Source organism: Dendropsophus ebraccatus, chromosome 2 (genome assembly GCF_027789765.1).
Source record: "Dendropsophus ebraccatus isolate aDenEbr1 chromosome 2, aDenEbr1.pat, whole genome shotgun sequence".
NCBI lineage: Eukaryota > Metazoa > Chordata > Amphibia > Anura > Hylidae > Dendropsophus > Dendropsophus ebraccatus.
In genome coordinates, this window is record NC_091455.1 from 219082147 (window position 1) to 219103307 (window position 21161).

At 45.4% G+C, this 21161-nt stretch overlaps 1 protein-coding gene across 2 annotated transcripts in view; it reads right to left on the reverse strand.

Moving 5' to 3' along the window:
- Nucleotides 1-9320: 9320 nt before the first annotated feature.
- The window catches only part of ASB10 (ankyrin repeat and SOCS box containing 10), a 74271-nt gene continuing 62430 nt past the window's right edge, over nucleotides 9321-21161 (reverse strand). For both annotated transcript variants that reach the window (XM_069960667.1, XM_069960668.1), the window contains exons 4-5: nucleotides 13996-14109; nucleotides 9321-9605 (exon numbers count right to left, since the gene is read on the reverse strand). In XM_069960667.1, the coding sequence (XP_069816768.1) occupies nucleotides 9420-9605; nucleotides 13996-14109 (300 nt within the window). In that variant the 3' untranslated portion in view covers nucleotides 9321-9419. The remainder of the gene's footprint in view (nucleotides 9606-13995; nucleotides 14110-21161) is intronic.

Genomic DNA, 21161 nt, shown 5'->3' on the forward strand with positions numbered 1-21161 from the left:
TACATATACATATACATTACAGATACAGATACATATACAGATACAGATACAACTACATATATATATACAGCTACATATGCACATACATATACAGCTACATATGCACATACATATACAGCTACATATACACATACATATACAGCTACATATACACATACATATACAGATACAGATACATATACAGCTACATATACACATACATATACATATACAGATACATATACAGATACATATATAGATACAACTACATATACATATACAGCTACATATACACATACATATACATATACAGATACATATACAGATACATATATAGATACAACTACATATACATACACAACTACATATACATACACAGCTACATATACATATACACATACATATACATATACAGATACATATACAGATACACATACAGATACATCTACATATACATATACACATACATATACAGCTACATATACAGCTACATATAAAGTTTAGACAGGTCACAGGAGATGTGTTGGAGGGGGTGTACATCTCACCTAGGTTACTACACAGCGTCAGATGGTAAGTCCAGGAGGGATCTGTCACTCAGCAGTGTTATGCTGCTGAGTTGTTATTTATTATTACCGGGCCTGGATGTTACATGGAATGGCGGGTAGGTTGGTAGTGGGACCTGCCATTCCCTTCCCCCGATCCAGGTCAGGTGTTCCCATCAGGTGCGCTCTGATGAGCCTGAAGGAGGGTAAAAGCTCTGCAGTGTGCAGATGGTCGCTCTCAGCCAGGAGGGATCAGCCTGGGAATACAGCCGCTGCTGGAGCGTATACACACCCTGCGGTATCCAGGTGAGAGACGCCATGTTATATAGTGTCAGATAGGTGACCTGTATGTTAGGAAGCGCCCGGATGGGTAAGAGCTTTTTGTTTTGGTTCCTATAAGCGCGGTGCTGCTGTATTACTGATTGCTGGACGGTTTATGCTGCAAATAAACGCCAAGCTGTTATTTTATATATCCAAGTCTGATGTGAACTGTGTCCAAACACACCATCCCCCGGGAAGATCCCTACACTGTATAAGTATGTGTAGTTGTATATGTATCTGTATATGTATCTGTAGCTGTATATGTAGCTGTATGTGTAGCTGTATATGTAACTGTATATGTAGCTGTATGTGTAGCTGTATATGTAACTGTAGCTGTAGCTGTATATGTAGCTGTATGTGTAGCTGTAGCTGTATATGTATATGTATCTGTAGCTGTATATGTAGCTGTATGTGTAGCTGTATATGTAACTGTATATGTAGCTGTATGTGTAGCTGTATATGTAACTGTAGCTGTAGCTGTATATGTAGCTGTATGTGTAGCTGTAGCTGTATATGTATGTGTAGCTGTAGCTGTATATGTAGCTGTATATGTAGCTGTATGTGTAGCTGTAGCTGTATATGTAGCTGTATGTGTAGCTGTATATGTAACTGTAGCTGTATCTGTATATGTAGCTGTATGTGTAGCTGTATATGTAGCTGTAGCTGTATATGTAGCTGTAGCTGTAGCTGTATATGTAGCTGTATGTGTATATGTATGTGTAGCTGTATATGTATGTGTAGCTGTATGTGTAGCTGTATCTGTATATGTATCTGTATATGTAGCTGTATGTGTATATGTATCTGTATGTGTATATATTTATCTGTATATGTAGCTGTATGTGTATATGTATGTGTATCTGTATCTGTATATGTAGCTGTATGTGTAGCTGTATATGTATGTGTAGCTGTATCTGTATATGTAGCTGTATGTGTAGCTGTATATGTAACTGTAGCTGTATCTGTATATGTAGCTGTAGCTGTATATGTAGCTGTATATGTAGCTGTATGTGTAGCTGTAGCTGTATATGTCTTCTTTCTTCTTTAAGAAATTTACGTTTAACGACCCCTAATTTCCTATAGGAAATAATGGCCACACTGTAAACGCAAACAGCCAATCACAGCACATATGCAAATAGCTGACATATAGCAGCCAATAGAAAGTCTAAGGTCCTATCAGTCAGACATGTCCACTATTGGCCAATAGAAGATGGAAGGTCCTTAACAATTTGGTCTCACTAACATGAATAAGATTGCCATGGTAACCGAGCAATGATCTTTACCATTATAAGTAGCAGAGTCCAGTCAGTAAAGAAGCAGAGATGAGCCAGACGTGTAGCAGAGCCCATACCCGCACTACGTAGCAGAGCCGAGCCAGACGTGTAGCAGAGCCGATAACCGCACTACGTGGCAGAGCTGAGGCAGTTGTATAGCAGACTATACCCGCACTACATAGCAGAGCTGAGGCAGCTGTGTAACAGAGCCGACACCCACACTACATAGCAGAGCTGTAGCAGCCGTGTAGCAGACTATACCCGCACTACGTAGCAGAGCCGAGGCAGCCGTGTAGCAGAGCCGATAACCGCACTACGTGGCAGAGCTGAGGCAGTTGTATAGCAGACTATACCCGCACTACATAGCAGAGCTGAGGCAGCCATGTAGCAGAGCCGACACCCACACTACATAGCAGAGCTGTAGCAGCCGTGTAGCAGAGCCGACACCCGCACTACGTAGCAGAGCTGAGCCAGCCATGTAGCAGAGCTGATACCCACATGATACAGCAGAGCTAAAAGAGTCAGTGAAGTAGCAGAGGTAACCAAGTCGCTCTTAAAGGGACGGTACCCAAGTCGCTCTTAAAGGGACGATATCAAAGGTTAAATTTTCTCTTAAAGAGAAGTCACAGTTAAAGGGGCGCTCTTTTCAAGCTCTATGTATTTCGCTCAAAATGCAAATCTATTTATACAGTTGTTGTTAATAATAATAATAATAATTATTATTATACTACTGTTATACTGTTGTTACTATACTGTTATACTATTATACTACTGTTACTATACTGTTATACTATTAGGCTAGGTTCACACTATGTAACTGTGCGGCTGTATTTTTTATGCGGCTGTAAATGTGCGGATGAAACTCCGGCCGTGGGAAAAAATAGACATGCGGCTGAAAACATACGGTCATTTACTTGGAAATCTGGTTCAACTAAAAATAACAAATAAAATCTTAAGAAAGTGATGGAAACACCTCTGGCTGCATCTGGGAAAGCAGGGAAACAGTTTACAGGAATCGCTATTACCGGGGTTTGCGATCCTCTGCACTAATGCCGATGTCTCTCATGGTTAATCTATTAAAATAATAAAACACATTTTCTTTGTAATAAAGTCCCTTTCGTTGTTCAATAATTAAATGTAAACGATTCCATCATTGTGCAATTACATATACTGTTAAAATAAATAGATATATAAATAAATGTATATTTATCTATATATTTATTTTTTGACAGTATATTTAATTGCACAATGATGGATTCATTAGAATTAAATTCAGTTTCGTTGGTCAATAATTTATTTCATCGAAAATGTGTTTTATTAATTAAATATTAATTAGTACAGGAAGCTGCATAAGCCGTTAATTCATATTGCCGGTAATAGAGCTTTCTGTACTAATCATCACTTTACTTTAATGAAAACATCAAATGTTTCTTCTAATTATGTTATCACAATAGCTTTATTAGAAGAAACATTTAGAATTATATGTGCGCTCAGCTGATTGGCTGTTCGGCTGACCGTACATATAATTAGCCGGTCCGCAGCACAGTCACTTCATTGTGCTGCGGACCAGCGAAGAGACAACATCGGGGTGAGTATAGAGCTCTCCCCACCCCCTCCCCTGCACTGCACCCCTCCCAGCAAGGAAGGGGGGGTCACTTAACCTCTTCCTTGCTGGGATGGGTGCAGTCTGACATCAGTCTGGCTCCCAAGGGGTTAAGGGGGATACAATACATCCTCCCTTAACCCCTTGGGGGCCAGACTGTAAGCAGCGATCTGTAAAGATGCTGCATACTGTAAGGAGCACAACACCGCTCACAATGATGGGTGTTGTGCTCCTGTTTGTGTGTTTTTTGTGTGTTTCTCCCTTTTTGTTTTTCAGATATCGGTATCCTGGGGATTACGTCGGATTCCGTGGACTACGTCGATGACCAGCGGTTGTTTTTTTAATAAAATGGTCAATGAGGGGTGTGGGGGTGTTTTTATTTGAGTAAAAAAATTTTTTAACTTGTGTCTTGTCTTTATTTCTTTACTTTATAGACTTAGTAGTGGAAGCCGTCTAATAGACGGAATCCATTACTAAGTTGGGGCCTAGTGTTAGCCGGTATAAAATGGCTAACACTAACCCCCTATTATTACCCCAGTACCCAATGCCACCAGGGGTACTGGGAAGAGCCGGGTGCCAGTGGTCCCGGAGCCTCAAAATTGGCGCTCCTGGGCCGGGCGGCAACAGGCCGTAAGATTTAGGCTGGGGAGGGCCTAAACCAATGGCTCTTCCCACCCTGGTGTTACCAGGCTGCTGTCGTTTGGTTTTTAACCCGGCTGGTTATAAAAATGGGGACCCTATGCGTTTTTTTTTTATTATTTATTTATTTAATAAAAAAAAACGCATAGGGTCCCCCCTATTTTTATAACCAGCCGGGTTAAAAACCAAACGACAGCAGCCTGGTAACACCAGGGTGGGAAGAGCCATTGGTTTAGGCCCTCCCCAGCCTAAATCTTACCAGCCTGCTGCCGCCCGGTCCAGGAGCGCCAATTTTGACGCTCCGGGACCACTTGTACCCGGCTCTTCCCAGTACCCCTGGTGGCATTGGGCACTGGGGTAATAATAGGGGGTTAGTGTTAGCCATTTTATACCGGCTAACACTAGGCCCCAACTTAGTAATGGATTCCGTCTATTAGACAGCTTCCACTACTAAGTCTATAAAGTAAAGAAATAAAGACAAGACACAAGTTAAAAAATTTTTTTATTCAAATAAAAACACCCCCACACCCCTCATTGACCATTTTATTAAAAAAAAACAAAAAAACGCTGGTCATCGACGTAGTCCACGGAATCCGACGTAATCCCCAGGATACCGATATCTGAAAAACAAAAAGGGAGAAACACACAAACAGGAGCACAACACCCATCATTGTGAGCGGTGTTGTGCTCCTTACAGTATGCAGCATCTTTACAGATCGCTGCTTACAGTCTGGCCCCCAAGGGGTTAAGGGAGGATGTATTGCATCCCCCTTAACCCCTTGGGGGCCAGACTGATGTCAGACTGCACCCATCCCAGCAAGGAAGGGGTTAAGTGACCCCCCCTTCCTTGCTGGGAGGGGTGCAGTGCCGGGGAGGGGGTGGGGAGAGCTCTATACTCACCCCGATGTTGTCTCTTCGCTGGTCCGCAGCACAATGAAGTCACTGTACTGCGGACCGGCTCATTATATGTGCGCTCAGCCGGTCAGCCAATCAGCTGAGCGCACATATAATTCTAAATGTTTCTTCTAATAATGCTATTGTGATAACATAATTAGAAGAAACATTTGATGTTTTCATTAAAGTAAAGTGATGATTAGTACAGAAAGCTCTATTACCGGCAATATGAATTACCGGCTTATGGAGCTTCCTGTACTAATTAATATTTAATTAAGAAAACAAATTTTCGTTGAAATAAATTCAGTTTCGTTGTTCAATAATTTAATTCTAACGAATCCATCATTGTGCAATTAAATATACTGTCAGAAAATAATTATATAAATATACATTTATTTATATATCTATTTATTTTAACAGTATATTTAATTGCAAAATGATGGATTTGTTAGAATTAAATTATTGACCAACGAAAGGGACTTTATTACAAAGAGAATGTGTTTTATTAATTTAATATATTAACTATTAGAGGCATCGGCATTCGGCATCATTGCCGGCTATTTTTGAAGTACTCCGTACGAACCGCCTGTCAATCCACGGCCGCATTACCAGCCGCAAACAATGGTCTTGTTCATTTTTTACGGGTCCGTTTACGATCTGGCCGTAGATTCATACATAGTGTGCACTGTGCAGCCGTATATCCTATACTTTCCAGCGTACGCATGAACCACCAAAAATACCGCCGCACAATTACAGCCGCAAATACAGCCGCACAGTTACATAGTCTGAACCTGGCCTTATACTGTTACTATACTGTTATACTGTTGTTACTATACTGTTATACTGTTATTATACTGTTATACTATTATACTGTTGTTACTATACTGTTATACTGTTATTATACTGTTATACTATTATACTGTTGTTACTATACTGTTATACTGTTATTATACTGTTATACTATTATACTGTTGTTACTATACTGTTATACTATTATACTGTTACTATACTGTTATACTGTTGTTACTATACTGTTATACTATGAAATAGTTAAATGATTATTTTTCTCTGACCTTGGGGACAGGTTATTAGATTTATTGGTCTTTGTCTATTGTTGGACACATCAGTTATTGTGTCTGTTTCACCTCGGATATTGGGAGGTCTCGGTGAGCTGCACCTATTCTATTTGATTGTTCCTTTGTACATTATTAACCCATCTACAGCCGGACGTCTCCCCATATCACGTACCATCTCCAAGGGTTACAGAATGCACCACAGCGGCACATAGGGAGGAGATGTAGATGTTATGGAGGAGATGTAGATGTTATGGAGGAGATGTAGATGTTATGGAGGAGATGTAGATGTTATGGAGGAGCTGTAGATGTTATGGAGGAGATGTAGGTGTAGATGTTATGGAGGAGCTGTAGATGTTATGGAGGAGATGTAGGTGTAGATGTTATGGAGGAGATGTAGATGTTATGGAGGAGATGTAGATGTTATGGAGGAGATGTAGATGTTATGGAGGAGATGTAGATGTAGATGTTATGGAGGAGATGTAGATGTTATGGAGGAGATGTAGATGTTATGGAGGAGATGTAGATGTAGATGTTATGGAGGAGATGTAGGTGTAGATGTTATGGAGGAGATGTACATGATATGGAGGAGATGTAGATGTAGATGTTATGGAGGAGATGTAGATGTAGATGTTATGGAGGAGATGTAGGTGTAGATGTTATGGAGGAGATGTAGGTGTAGATGTTATGGAGGAGATGTAGGTGTAGATGTTATGGAGGAGATGTAGATGTAGATGTTATGGAGGAGATGTAGATGTAGATGTTATGGAGGAGATGTAGATGTTATGGAGGAGATGTAGGTGTTATGGAGGAGATGTAGATGTTATGGAGGAGATGTAGATGTAGATGTTATGAAGGAGATGGAGATGTTATGGAGGAGATGTAGATGGAGATGTTATGGAGGAGATGTAGATGTAGATGTTATGGAGGAGATGTAGATGTAGATGTTATGGAGGAGATGTAGATGTTATGGAGGAGATGTAGATGTAGATGTTATGGAGGAGATGTAGATGTTAGGGAGGAGATGTAGATGTTATGGAGGAGATGTAGATGTTATGGAGGAGGTGTAGATGTTATGGAGGAGATGTAGATGTAGATGTTATGGAGGAGATGCAGATGTTATGGAGGAGATGTAGATGCAGATGTTATGGAGGAGATGTAGATGTAGATGTTATGGAGGATATGTAGATGTTATGGAGGAGATGTAGATGTAGATGTTATGGAGGAGATGTAGATGTTATGGAGGAGATGTAGATGTTATGGAGGAGATGTAGATGTCGATGTTATGGAGGAGATGTAGATGTTATGGAGGAGATGTAGATGTTATGGAGGAGATGTAGATGTTATGGAGGAGATGTAGATGTAGATGTTATGGAGGAGCTGTAGATGTTATGGAGGAGCTGTAGATGTTATGGAGGAGCTGTAGATGTTATGGAGGAGCTGTAGATGTTATGGAGGAGCTGTAGATGTTATGGAGGAGCTGTAGATGTTATGGAGGAGCTGTAGATGTAGATGTAATGGAGGAGCTGTAGATGTTATGGAGGAGATGTAGATGTTATGGAGGAGCTGTAGATGTTATGGAGGAGATGTAGATGTTATGGAGGAGCTGTAGATGTTATGGAGGAGCTGTAGATGTTATGGAGGAGATGTAGATGTTATGGAGGAGATGTAGATGTAGATGTTATGGAGGAGATGTAGATGTAGATGTTATGGAGGAGATGTAGATGTTATGGAGGAGCTGTAGATGTTATGGAGGAGATGTAGATGTAGATGTTATGGAGGAGATGTAGATGTTATGGAGGAGATGTAGATGTTATGGAGGAGATGTAGATGTAGATGTTATGGAGGAGATGTAGATGTTATGGAGGAGATGGAGATGTAGATGTTATGGAGGAGATGGAGATGTAGATGTTATGGAGGAGATGTAGATGTAGATGTTATGGAGGAGATGTAGATGTTATGGAGGAGATGTAGATGTAGATGTTATGGAGGAGATGTAGATGTAGATGTTATGGAGGAGATGTAGATGTTATGGAGGAGATGTAGATGTTATGGAGTAGATGTAGATGTTATGGAGGAGCTGTAGATGTTATGAAGGAGATGTAGATGTTATGGAGGAGCTGTAGATGTAGATGTTATGGAGGAGATGTAGATGTTATGGAGGAGATGTAGATGTTATGGAGGAGATGTAGATGTTATGGAGGAGCTCTAGATGTAGATGTTATGGAGGAGATGTAGATGTTATGGAGGAGATGTAGATGTAGATGTTATGGAGGAGCTGTAGATGTTATGGAGGAGATGTAGATGTTATGGAGGAGATGGAGATGTAGATGTTATGGAGGAGATGTAGATGTAGATGTTATGGAGGAGCTGTAGGTGTAGATGTTATGGAGGAGCTGGAGATGTTATGGAGGAGCTGGAGATGTTATGGAGGAGATGTAGATGTTATGGAGGAGATGTAGATGTAGATGTTATGGAGGAGATGTAGATGTTATGGAGGAGATGTAGATGTTATGGAGGAGATGTAGATGTTATGGAGGAGATGTAGATGTTAGGGAGGAGATGTAGATGTTATGGAGGAGATGTAGATGTTATGGAGGAGATGTAGATGTTATGGAGGAGATGTAGATGTTATGGAGGAGATGTAGATGTTATGGAGGAGATGGAGATGTAGATGTTATGGAGGAGCTGTAGATGTAGATGTTATGGAGGAGCTGTAGATGGTATGGAGGAGATGTAGATGTAGATGTTATGGAGGAGATGTAGATGTTATGGAGGAGATGTAGATGTTATGGAGGAGATGGAGATGTAGATGTTATGGAGGAGCTGTAGATGTAGATGTTATGGAGGAGATGTAGATGTTATGGAGGAGATGTAGATGTAGATGTTATGGAGGAGCTGTAGATGTTATGGAGGAGCTGTAGATGTTATGGAGGAGATGTAGATGTTATGGAGGAGATGTAGGTGATGATGACAAGAGGTGAGGCATAGACAGTCATTGTCCATATTGTATTTTATTGGTTGTCAGTCACAAATCATACACTATACATAATATACACTGCATAGTATATACAGTATAACAGGTGGGGGAGGACAGTCAGTACAAGACTCCTTCAAAACCAAGTTGTAAAAAGTGCAGGAGTGGGGGAGGGAGCTGTAACTTGGGCAGAGCATCCGGGAGTCTTCCTTCAAGGTGTGAGCGCAGAGCACATCGGCACAGGTGCTGGAGAGATCGAGGACTGCGCGACAGGGAGAACACCGACTGAAAGAACAGAGGGCTTCTCTGGAGAGATAAGATATGAGGGTCAGAGTGTAAATATAACCCCCACAGTGACCCCCAAACCCCAACACTACATCAAATTCTCCACACACCTTAGTTGTTCAGCGTGAGAGAGGGCCTGTCTGCCTGGAGCCCCCTTTACTATATATTTCCCCTGGATATGGTGGAGGCCCCCTCTTATAGTTACTGTACATTTCCCCTGGATATGGTAGAGGCCCCCTCTTATAGTTACTGTAGATATTCCCTGGATATGGTGGAGGCCCCCTCTTATAGTTACTGTAGATATTCCCTGGATATGGTAGAGGCCCCCTCTTATAGTTACTGTAGATATTCCCTGGATATGGTGGAGGCCCCCTCTTATAGTTACTGTAGATATTCCCTGGATATGGTGGAGGCCCCCTCTTATAGTTACTGTAGATATTCCCTGAATATGGTGGAGGCCCCCTCTTATAGTTACTGTAGATATTCCCTGAATATGGTGGAGGCCCCCTCTTATAGTTACGGTATTTTTACTCTGGATATGGTAGAGGTCCCCTCTTATAGTTACTGTATATTTCCTCTGAATATGGTGGAGGCCCCCTCTTATAGTTACTGTATATTTCCTCTGAATATGGTGGAGGCCCCCTCTTATAGTTACGGTATTTTTACTCTGGATATGGTAGAGGTCCCCTCTTATAGTTACTGTATATTTCCTCTGAATATGGTGGAGGCCCCCTCTTATAGTTACTGTATATTTCCTCTGAATATGGTGGAGGCCCCCTCTTATAGTTACTGTATATTTCCTCTGAATATGGTGGAGGCCCCCTCTTATAGTTACTGTACATTTCCCCTGAATATGGTGGAGGCCCCCTCTTATAGTTACTGTATATTTCCTCTGGATATGGTAGAGGTCCCCTCTTATAGTTACTGTAGATATTCCCTGGATATGGTGGAGGCCCCCTCTTATAGTTACTGTATATTTCCTCTGAATATGGTGGAGGCCCCCTCTTATAGTTACTGTATATTTCCTCTGAATATGGTGGAGGCCCCCTCTTATAGTTACTGTATATTTCCTCTGAATATGGTGGAGGCCCCCTCTTATAGTTACGGTATATTTCCTCTGGATATGGTAGAGGTCCCCTCTTATAGTTACTGTAGATATTCCCTGGATATGGTGGAGGCCCCCTCTTATAGTTACTGTATATTTCCTCTGAATATGGTGGAGGCCCCCTCTTATAGTTACTGTATATTTCCTCTGAATATGGTGGAGGCCCCCTCTTATAGTTACTGTACATTTCCTCCGAATATGGTGGAGGCCCCCTCTTATAGTTACTGTACATTTCCCCTGGATATGGTGGAGGCCCCCTCTTACAGTTACTGTATATTTCCCCTGAATATGGTAGAGGTCCCCTCTTATAGTTACTGTAGATATTCCCTGGATATGGTGGAGGCCCCCTCTTATAGTTACTGTAGATATTCCCTGGATATGGTGGAGGCCCCCTCTTATAGTTACTGTAGATATTCCCTGGATATGGTGGAGGCCCCCTCTTATAGTTACTACACATTTCCCCTGAATATGGTGGAGGTCCCCTCTTATAGTTACTGTATATTTCCCCTGAATATGGTGGGAGGCCCCCCTCTTATAGTTACTGTAGATATTCCCTGGATATGGTGGAGGCCCCCTCTTATAGTTACTGTAGATATTCCCTGGATATGGTGGAGGCCCCCTCTTATAGTTACTACACATTTCCCCTGAATATGGTGGAGGTCCCCTCTTATAGTTACTGTATATTTCCCCTGAATATGGTGGAGGCCCCCTCTTATAGTTACTGTATATTTCCCCTGAATATGGTGGGAGGCCCCCTCTTATAGTTACTGTAGATATTCCCTGGATATGGTAGAGGCCCCCTCTTATAGTTACTGTAGATATTCCCTGGATATGGTGGAGGCCCCCTCTTATAGTTACTGTAGATATTCCCTGGATATGGTAGAGGCCCCCTCTTATAGTTACTGTAGATATTCCCTGGATATGGTAGAGGCCCCCTCTTATAGTTACTGTAGATATTCCCTGGATATGGTGGAGGCCCCCTCTTATAGTTACTGTAGATATACCCTGGATATGGTGGAGGCCCCCTCTTATAGTTACTGTATATTTCCTCTGGATATGGTAGAGGCCCCCTCTTATAGTTACTGTAGATATTCCCTGGATATGGTGGAGGCCCCCTCTTATAGTTACTGTATATTTCCCCTGAATATGGTGGAGGCCCCCTCTTATAGTTACTGTAGATATTCCCTGGATATGGTAGAGGCCCCCTCTTATAGTTACTGTATATTTCCCCTGAATATGTTGGGAGGCCCCCTCTTATAGTTACTGTATATTTCCTCTGTATATGGTAGAGGCCCCCTCTTATAGTTACTGTATATTTCCTCTGAATATGGTAGAGGCCCCCTCTTATAGTTACTGTAGATATTCCCTGGATATGGTAGAGGCCCCCTCTTATAGTTACTGTATATTTCCTCTGAATATGGTAGAGGCCCCCTCTTATGGTTACTGTAGATATTCCCTGGATATGGTGGAGGCCCCCTCTTATAGTTACTGTAGATATTCCCTGGATATGGTGGAGGCCCCCTCTTATAGTAGACATCGAAAAGAAAAAAGAAGTGTAGAGGGCGCTCACCATTTAAAACTTCTTAAAAACGCCATAGCAGGATGAGCGTGGAAGGCGATGCCAGATCGTCTTAATCAGTGCACCAGCGTGACTGCTAATTAGAAGGATCTGGCATCGCCTTCCACGCTCATCCTGCTATGGCGTTTTTAAGAAGTTTTAAATGGTGAGCGCCCTCTACACTTCTTTTTTCTTTTCGATGTCTACTATGATAAACTACAGTTACAGTAAAAGTAAGAACCCCATATATTGTGTTTCAACAAGGAGCTCCTACCCTTGTTAAAACGTTATTTCAAAGAATATTTTATACCAGATTCAGTAGTGCCGGTGACTGTTTCTCTTTTATATTTTATATATTTAGGGCCCCTCTAATAGTTACTGTATATTTCCTCTGGATATGGTGGAGCCCCCCTCTTATAGTTGCTGTGCATTTGCCCTGGATATGGTGAAGCCCCCTTTTATAGTCACTGTGCATTTACCCTGGATATGGTGGAGCCCCCTTTTATAGTTACTGTGTATTTGCCCTGCATATGGTTGAGCCCCCTTTTATAGTTACTGTGTATTTGCCCTGCATATGGTTGAGCCCCCTTTTATAGTTACTGTGTATTTGCCCTGGATGTGGTGAAGCCCCCTTTTATAGTTACTGTGCATTTGCCCTGCATATGGTGGAGCCCCCTTTTATAGTCACTGTGCATTTGCCCTGGATATGGTGGAGCCCCCTTTTATAGTTACTGTGCATTTGCCCTGGATATGGTGGAGCCCCCTTTTATAGTCACTATGCATTTGCCCTGGATATGGTGGAGCCTCCTATTATAGTTACTGTACATTTGCCCTGGATGTGGTGGAGCCCCCTTTTATTGTTACTATGTATTTGCCCTGGATATGGTGGAGCCTCCTATTATAGTTACTGTGCATTTGCCCTGGATATGGTGGAGCCCCCTTTTATAGTTACTGTGTATTTGACCTGGATATGGTGGAGCCCCCTTTTATTGTTACTATGTATTTGCCCTGGATATGGTGGAGCCTCCTATTATAGTTACTGTGCATTTGCCCTGGATGTGGTGGAGCCCCCTTTTATTGTCACTGTACATTTGCCCTGGATGTGGTGGAGCCTCCTATTATTGTTACTGTACATTTGCCCTGGATGTGGTGGAGCCCCCTATTATAGTTACTGTGCATTTACCCTGGATGTGGTGGAGCCTCCTATTATTGTTACTATGTATTTGCCCTGGATGTGGTGGAGCCTCCTATTATAGTCACTGTACATTTGCCCTGGATATGGTGGAGCCTCCTATTATAGTCACTGTACATTTGCCCTGGATATGGTGGAGCCCCCTTTTATAGTTACTGTGTATTTGCCCTGGATATGGTGGAGCCTCCTATTATAGTCACTGTACATTTGCCCTGGATATGGTGGAGCCCCCTTTTATAGTTACTGTGTATTTGCCCTGGATATGGTGGAGCCCCCTTTTATAGTTACTGTGTATTTGCCCTGGATATGGTGGAGCCCCCTTTTATAGTTACTATGTATTTGCCCTGGATATGGTGGAGCCCCCTTTTATAGTCACTATGCATTTGCCCTGGATATGGTGGAGCCCCCTTTTATAGTTACTGTGTATTTGACCTGGGTATGGTGGAGCCCCCTTTTATAGTTACTGTGTATTTGCCCTGGATATGGTGGAGCCCCCTTTTATTGTTACTGTACATTTGCCCTGGATATGGTGGAACCCATCATCCACATGACTCGCCTGCTGCTCTTCCTCAGGGACGACCTCTGTCCAGTCCTCAGTTCCTCGCAGTTTACTGTACGTATTCAGCAGAACCTCTACTGTGCGGGGAGAACAGCAGCAGTAGCGCAGGACCTGGGGGCAATGAGAAGAGGGGTTAGAAGTGGGGGAGGCGGCGGGCACTGCTGACCTTCTCCTCATGTGATGTCATCGGAGACACATGGTACAGAGAGCATGGCACCTTCAGGTGATCTGTGTGACTTTTGGGTCTTGGAGCAGATTATAGAGGGAGAGAAGACTGAAGTCTCATCTGTCTAAATCTACTCTCGTTTTTCCCTGTAAAACGGGCATCACAAACCTGAACATGAGAACAGAGTCCTACACAGTGATGAGTTATCTGATGAGCTCAGCCTTTGACTCCCGGTGGCTGGAGAAGATGGATGTAACACTATACAGCCTATAGTAGTGGCCCAGTACAGGTGTTTCACTACGTCTTGTCTATCACCTGTCTAAAGGTAACTGTCAGGTGTCACACTCTGGGATGAGGGGTGCCATTTTGCACTATTACCACTTGGTGTCTCCCTCTCCCCTATTCTCACTGCACAACTGAAGGTCTGAAGGGTTTATTCTGTTCCTAACAGTTTGTTTGTTGTCCAATCACTGGCCTGGGTGCCTCACACTTCCTCACCTATCACTTCTACACGCCTTCCTTTCTAGCACTTTCCACACCAATGGGAGGTTAGTCCCAGTCACCGCTATATAGGATAGTTACTTCCTGGTGGGAGGGTCCTCTTTAGTTTGTGGTGGCGAAAGAGACAAAGCAAGAGAACCTGTTTAAGCTTATGGCCTGGCCTGAGGGTCAGGACCTTGTCAGGGACCACAGATTCCTATGAGAGACTACCAATAACAAGCATGCAGTGCTAAACCCAGAGGTGTGAAACGCCAGGCATAACGCCAGGGATGAGGCCAGGGATAAGGCCAGGGATAAGGCCAGGGATAAGGCCAGGCATAAGGCCAGGCATAAGGCCAGGCATGAGGCCAGGCATGAGGCCAGGCATGAGGCCAGGCATGAGGCCAGGCATGAGGCCAGGCATGAGGCCAGGCATGAGGCCAGGGATGAGGCCAGGGATGAGGCCAGGGATGAGGCCAGGGATGAGGCCAGGGATGAGGCCAGGGATGAGGCCAGGGATGAGGCCAGGGATGAGGCCAGGGATGAGGCCAGGGATGAGGCCAGGGATGAGGCCAGGGATGAGGCCAGGGATGAGGCCAGGGATGAGGCCAGGGATGAGGCCAGGGATGAGGCCAGGGATGAGGCCAGGGATGAGGCCAGGGATGAGGCCAGGGATGAGGCCAGGGATGAGGCCAGGGATGAGGCCAGGGATGAGGCCAGGGATGAGGCCAGGGATGAGGCCAGGGATGAGGCCAGGGATGAGGCCAGGGATGAGGCCAGGGATGAGGCCAGGGATGAGGCCAGGGATGAGGCCAGGGATGAGGCCAGGGATGAGGCCAGGGATGAGGCCAGGGATGAGGCCAGGGATGAGGCCAGGGATGAGGCCAGGGATGAGGCCAGGGATGAGGCCAGGGATGAGGCCAGGCATAACGCCAGGGATGAGGCCAGGGATAAGGCCAGGGATAAGGCCAGGGATAAGGCCAGGGATGAGGCCAGGCATAACGCCAGGGATGAGGCCAGGGATAAGGCCAGGGATAAGGCCAGGGATAAGGCCAGGGATAAGGCCAGGGATAAGGCCAGGGATAAGGCCAGGCATAAGGCCAGGCATAAGGCCAGGGATAAGGCCAGGCATAACCCATTCTACAGTTAGTCATTACAATGGAGAACTGGGATTAGTCTGCAGTGGAGCAAAGTGCTTAAGCTGATGAACTCCATTGAAACCTGCGCGACTACTTGGGGAACCTTGAGGGGTTAACTATACCCAGTTGTTCAACCCTGGGACTCGTATGAGCAGACCTGACACTCCAAGGCCTCTTCTGGCATAAGGCCATCTTCTTCTTCTTCTTCTTCTTCTGTCTTCTCAGTCTTAACCGTGAGTATGAGATTCTTCACCACAAGTCAGACACTACATGTTATCCCGGCAGAGTTCTGTACTACTAGGCAAGGCCCCAAGACAGTCCGTGAACCTTACTACACCTAAGTAACACCTACTACCTTCTACCTACACTACAAGCGCGTCTCTGTTGTCCGTCTGGAGAAAGGACGTCGTTCTTTGCCCACTTTTTACCTTCTGTATTGCACTAAAGATTCTAAGTAAAGTGTTAACCTGCTTAAGTTCTTGACTCTGTGCTCATTTGTTGCTCCGCACCCACACACACCCAGTGCTACCTTTACAAAACTGAGTGCTCGTATAGCTGGGAGTGGGCATCCTGACCACTATGACACCTTGCCCACTGCTAACAACACCCACCAATCCCGAGTTACAGCACTGCTTTGCGTGGCGTCACGAACAGGCGTCAGAACTCTCGTTTCCAAAAGTGAAACCTTTTAAAAGTGCATCTACAGCTGCAAGATTTTTGTGTTTTGTGTTTTTTTTGGTGCGTTTTGCGGTAAATACATTTTACTGATTGCAGGGCCCTGCCCTTTATCTCCTTTATGTGTAAAATGTTGTGGAAGTACAAAATGCAAGTGACGTGTTCAGATTGTGCAGATTTCCAGGTGCGGTTCTGCAGAGCTTACAGTTTTACAGAAAGCCTGACCTAATTGCAGCCCCATCCGTTCTGCTGGGGCGGCGTTACAGTGTGTCAGCCTAGCCTGCTCAATTACTGCTGTGCCACAAGCCACCCACTCAAGGGGTTAAAAGAGTCGCCTGCACAAGCGTGGGAAAAGTGCAAAGTACCGCCTCCCTACAAAAAGAAGAAAAAGAAAGTACCTCATCCCCGCCAGCAGCAGGCAAAACCACAAGTGTGCTCTGTGTTTGGGAGGTAGCTCCGAAGCTGCTGCAATCTTCTACTGATGTCACCGGGAGCTGCCATCTTGTTGGAGCCTGCTTCAATAGACTTTCATTACTACTCCTTGTCTCCACCTACCGGACGTGACTTAAAGGGGTTATCCAGCGCTACAAAAACATGGACACTTTCCCCCTACTGTTGTCTCCAGTTTGGGTGGGGTTTTGGAACCATGGAACTCTGTTCCATTGAAGTAAATGGAGCTTAATTGCAAACTGCACCTGAACTGGAGACAACAGTAGGGGGAAAAGTGGCCGTGTTTTTGTAGAGCTGGATAACCCCTTTAATCTTTACATGCATGTAAGATGGCGACGGAGGAGCAACATGTGGTGGCGGCTACAGCCAAAGCCGTGTAAGATATTGTCCAGGTGCTGTCCCACTGGCAGTGCCTTTACCTGCCCCGAACCCTGCAGCTGCACGCCCGGTGCTAGCTCCTCTAGGTCCTCCAGCAATCAGGGCCCTGCCCCGGGTGAACCCCACACCACCTTCCCCATGGTCTGAAGTAAGTGGCTTCGGTGCAACGCTCAATCTGACGCTGGAGACAGAGCCCAAGTATAATTCCTCCTCCTCGGATGACTGTCTGCGGCCGGAGCTGTAACTCAGGTCCCATCTCAGGTGACCTACAATTTGGCTGTGATTTGCTCCTTCTACTGTCTCAACTGCTGCTCCATGTATCCTGTGCGAGAAGAGGGGGTGGAGACAGTTACTACCCGCTCCACCTCACCATGTCAAGCCTACTACAAAATGGCAGCCGACAAAATTGAAGGCAAACTTCCTCAACGCATTTCTAAGGTTCCGACCTTCTAGCTCAAGAGGATCCGTCTCACATTAGAAGTATCGCTATAGAGAGAGCTTTACTCTCCATCTTTGTTCTCCCATGGGTGGTGTACCACTGTTCAGTGCCTTAGGCACCAGTGGTGATGAAGTGGTTTACAGTTTCACCACTAGATGTCAGTCTTTTGTATTTCTATGTATTGCACAGCTGAGGAAGGAATTGGGTTACTGGTGTACCATGTGTTCAGTGCTGACCTATAGGAGGTGCTGTCTACTTCTACCTATCCCTGCTCTCCACACACACTCACCTCTGTAGATGGAGTTGGTTGGCTCTGTGTGGGAGTGTGGTGTCCCACCACTGTGGTTCTTCTTTTCTTTTTGTGTCTCATACACCTGTCCAAAAAGTTCTTTAGTCAGCTCAAGTGGTGCTGGAGTGTCTAGAGGTTATTTTATTGTCCACCACTAGATGTCAGTATTGAATATGTATTGCACAGCTGTAGTTAATAATGGGTTACTGTTATTTCTGTACCACATGGTTCTGCACACCAGTGAGAGCTGCTCTTTTCTTCTACCTACCTATCTCTATTCTCCTTCTCTTTACACTTTCTTCCCTACCACTCACAGGGGACATTACACCTCCTGTAGGAAGTTGTCACATGGGGAGAGGAAGTGCATGCCCACACTTAGGGAGTCTTACCCAAGTCTTGGTGGAGAGAGGACGCAAGACAAGACGGTCCCTGCTGTGGTCCAGCTGGGCCCTGCCTTTGCCAGGTCCCCCCTCCAGTCAGTGTCCAGTGTAGTCTAGTCAGGAGTGTGGTAGTGGGCGGACGCACATGGGAGAGGGAGAGACTTTTCTTTTAGATGCTATCTTTGTTTCAACTATGCAGTGCTAAACTAATTGAGAGAGAACACCCCAACCCACGCCGTGAACGCTTCTAAAATGGCAGGACAGTATCCTGAAACAAGAGGAACTCATCCGGATAGAGCAAAGTTGCTAGAAGCCTACGTACTCTAAATTGCAGCGCAGGTGTAACCAGGTAAACTTGGCCACCTTGCTCAACTCAGGTAACAAGGTCTGGGGTTTGTGTCACCCTAATAGGACAGGTCACCCGACACTGTAGGGCAACGGGTGGTATCACGACAACAGAGATCAAAACACGGGCACAAGTAGTCTTCTATTTTCAAGTATTCTTCAGTATTCTACTTCTTCTTCTAAAGTTCCGGCAGAGCACACTTCTACACTGGGTTGGGACTCTCAGCACAAACTCCTCTCTATTGTCAACCCCCCTCAATCAACCACTATGCCATTAATGCACCCAGCTCTACACAGGCTCTGTACACCATATAAATTATAGTGCAGTTATATTAAGTGACTCACAGGGGGACGTCTTCTCTGATCGGAGTTGTTTCCTTTTCATCTTCTTCTCCATCTGTCCTGGGCCATTAGAACTTCTCTGAGCCACGAATCCACAGAATCTGCCGGACAGACATATTAGTCTCCTCGCTCCGACACCATCCTCATCTCTATACACACTGCACATCTGTATTGGCCCCTTTACACCCTTGTTTAGTGGGTAGCCCTGACACTATGTGATCCCCTTATAGTATATGCCCCTCTGTGTATTCCCCCTTACTGATGCCACCCTTGTTGGCCCCTTATAAATTAACCCCCTGTGTTGTCCATCCCCCTTATAGATGGTCCCCCATGTTGTCCCCCTATAGATGCCCTCTCATTTGGTCCCCTTATAAATGCCCCCTTATGGTGTCCCGTCCCCCCATAGATGCCCCCCCCTGTATAATCCCCCATAGATTGACCCCCTGTATTATCCCCCATAGATGGCCCCCTGTATTATCCCCCATAGATGGCCCCCTGTATATCCCCCATAGATGCCCCCCTGTATATCCCCCATAGATGCCCCCCTGTATTATCCCCCATAGATGGCCCCCTGTATATCCCCCATAGATGGCCCCCCTGTATATCCCCCATAGATGGCCCCCCTGTATATCCCCCATAGATGGCCCCCTGTACATCCCCCATAGATGCCCCCCTGTACATCCCCCATAGATGCCCCCCTGTACATCCCCGATAGATGCCCCCCTGTACATCCCCCATAGATGCCCCCCTGTACATCCCCCATAGATGCCCCCCTGTACATCCCCCATAGATGGCCCCCTGTACATCCCCCATAGATGGCCCCCTGTACATCCCCCATAGATGGCCCCCTCTACATCCCCCATAGATGCCCCCTGTATATCCCCCATAGATTCCCCCTGTATATCTCCCATAGATGCCCCCTGTATATCCCCCATAGATGCCCCCTGTATATCCCCCATAGATGCCCCCCCTGTATATCCCCCATAGATGGCCCCCTGTATATCCCCCATAGATGCCCCCTGTATATCCCTCATAGATGGCCCCCTGTACATCCCCCATAGATGGCCCCCTGCACATCCCCCATAGATGGCCCCCTGTACATCCCCCATAGATGGCCCCCTGTACATCCCCCATAGATGGCCCCCTGTACATCCCCCATAGATGCCCCCTGTATATCTCCCATAGATGCCCCTGTATATCTCCCATAGATGCCCCTGTATATCCCCCATAGATTCCCCCTGTATATCCCCCATAGATGCCCCTGTATATCCCCCATAGATGGCCCCCCTGTATATCCCCCATAGATGCCCCCTGTATATCCCCCATAGATGCCTCCTGTATATCCCCCATAGATGTCCCCCCTGTATATCCCCCATAGATCCCCCTCTGTATTATCCCCCATAGATGGCCCCCTGTATATCCCCCATAGATGGCCCCTCTGTATTATCCCCCATAGATGGCCCCCTGTATATCCCCCATAGATGCCCCCTGTATATCCCCCATAGATGCCCCCTGTATATCCCCCATAGATGGCCCCCTGTATATCCCCCATAGATGCCCCCTGTATATCCCCCATAGATGCCCCCTGTATATCCCCCATAGATGCCCCCTGTATATCCCCCATAGATGCCCCCTGTATATCCCCCATAGATGCCCCCTGTATATCCCTCATAGATGCCCCCTGTATATCCCCCATAGATGCCCCCTGTATATCCCCCATAGATGCCCCCTGTATATCCCCCATAGATGCCCCCTGTATATCCCCCATAGATGCCCCCGTATATCTCCCATAGATGCCCCCCCTGTATATCCCCCATAGATGGCCCCCTGTATATCCCCCATAGATGCCCCTGTATATCCCCCATAGATGGCCCCTGTATATCCCCCATAGATGCCCCCTGTATATCCCCCATAGATGCCCCCTGTATATCCCCCATAGATGCCCCCTGTATATCCCCCATAGATGCCCCCTGTATATCCCTCATAGATGCCCCCTGTATATCCCTCATAGATGCCCCCTGTATATCCCTCATAGATGCCCCCTGTATATCCCCCATAGATGCCCCCTGTGTATCCCCCA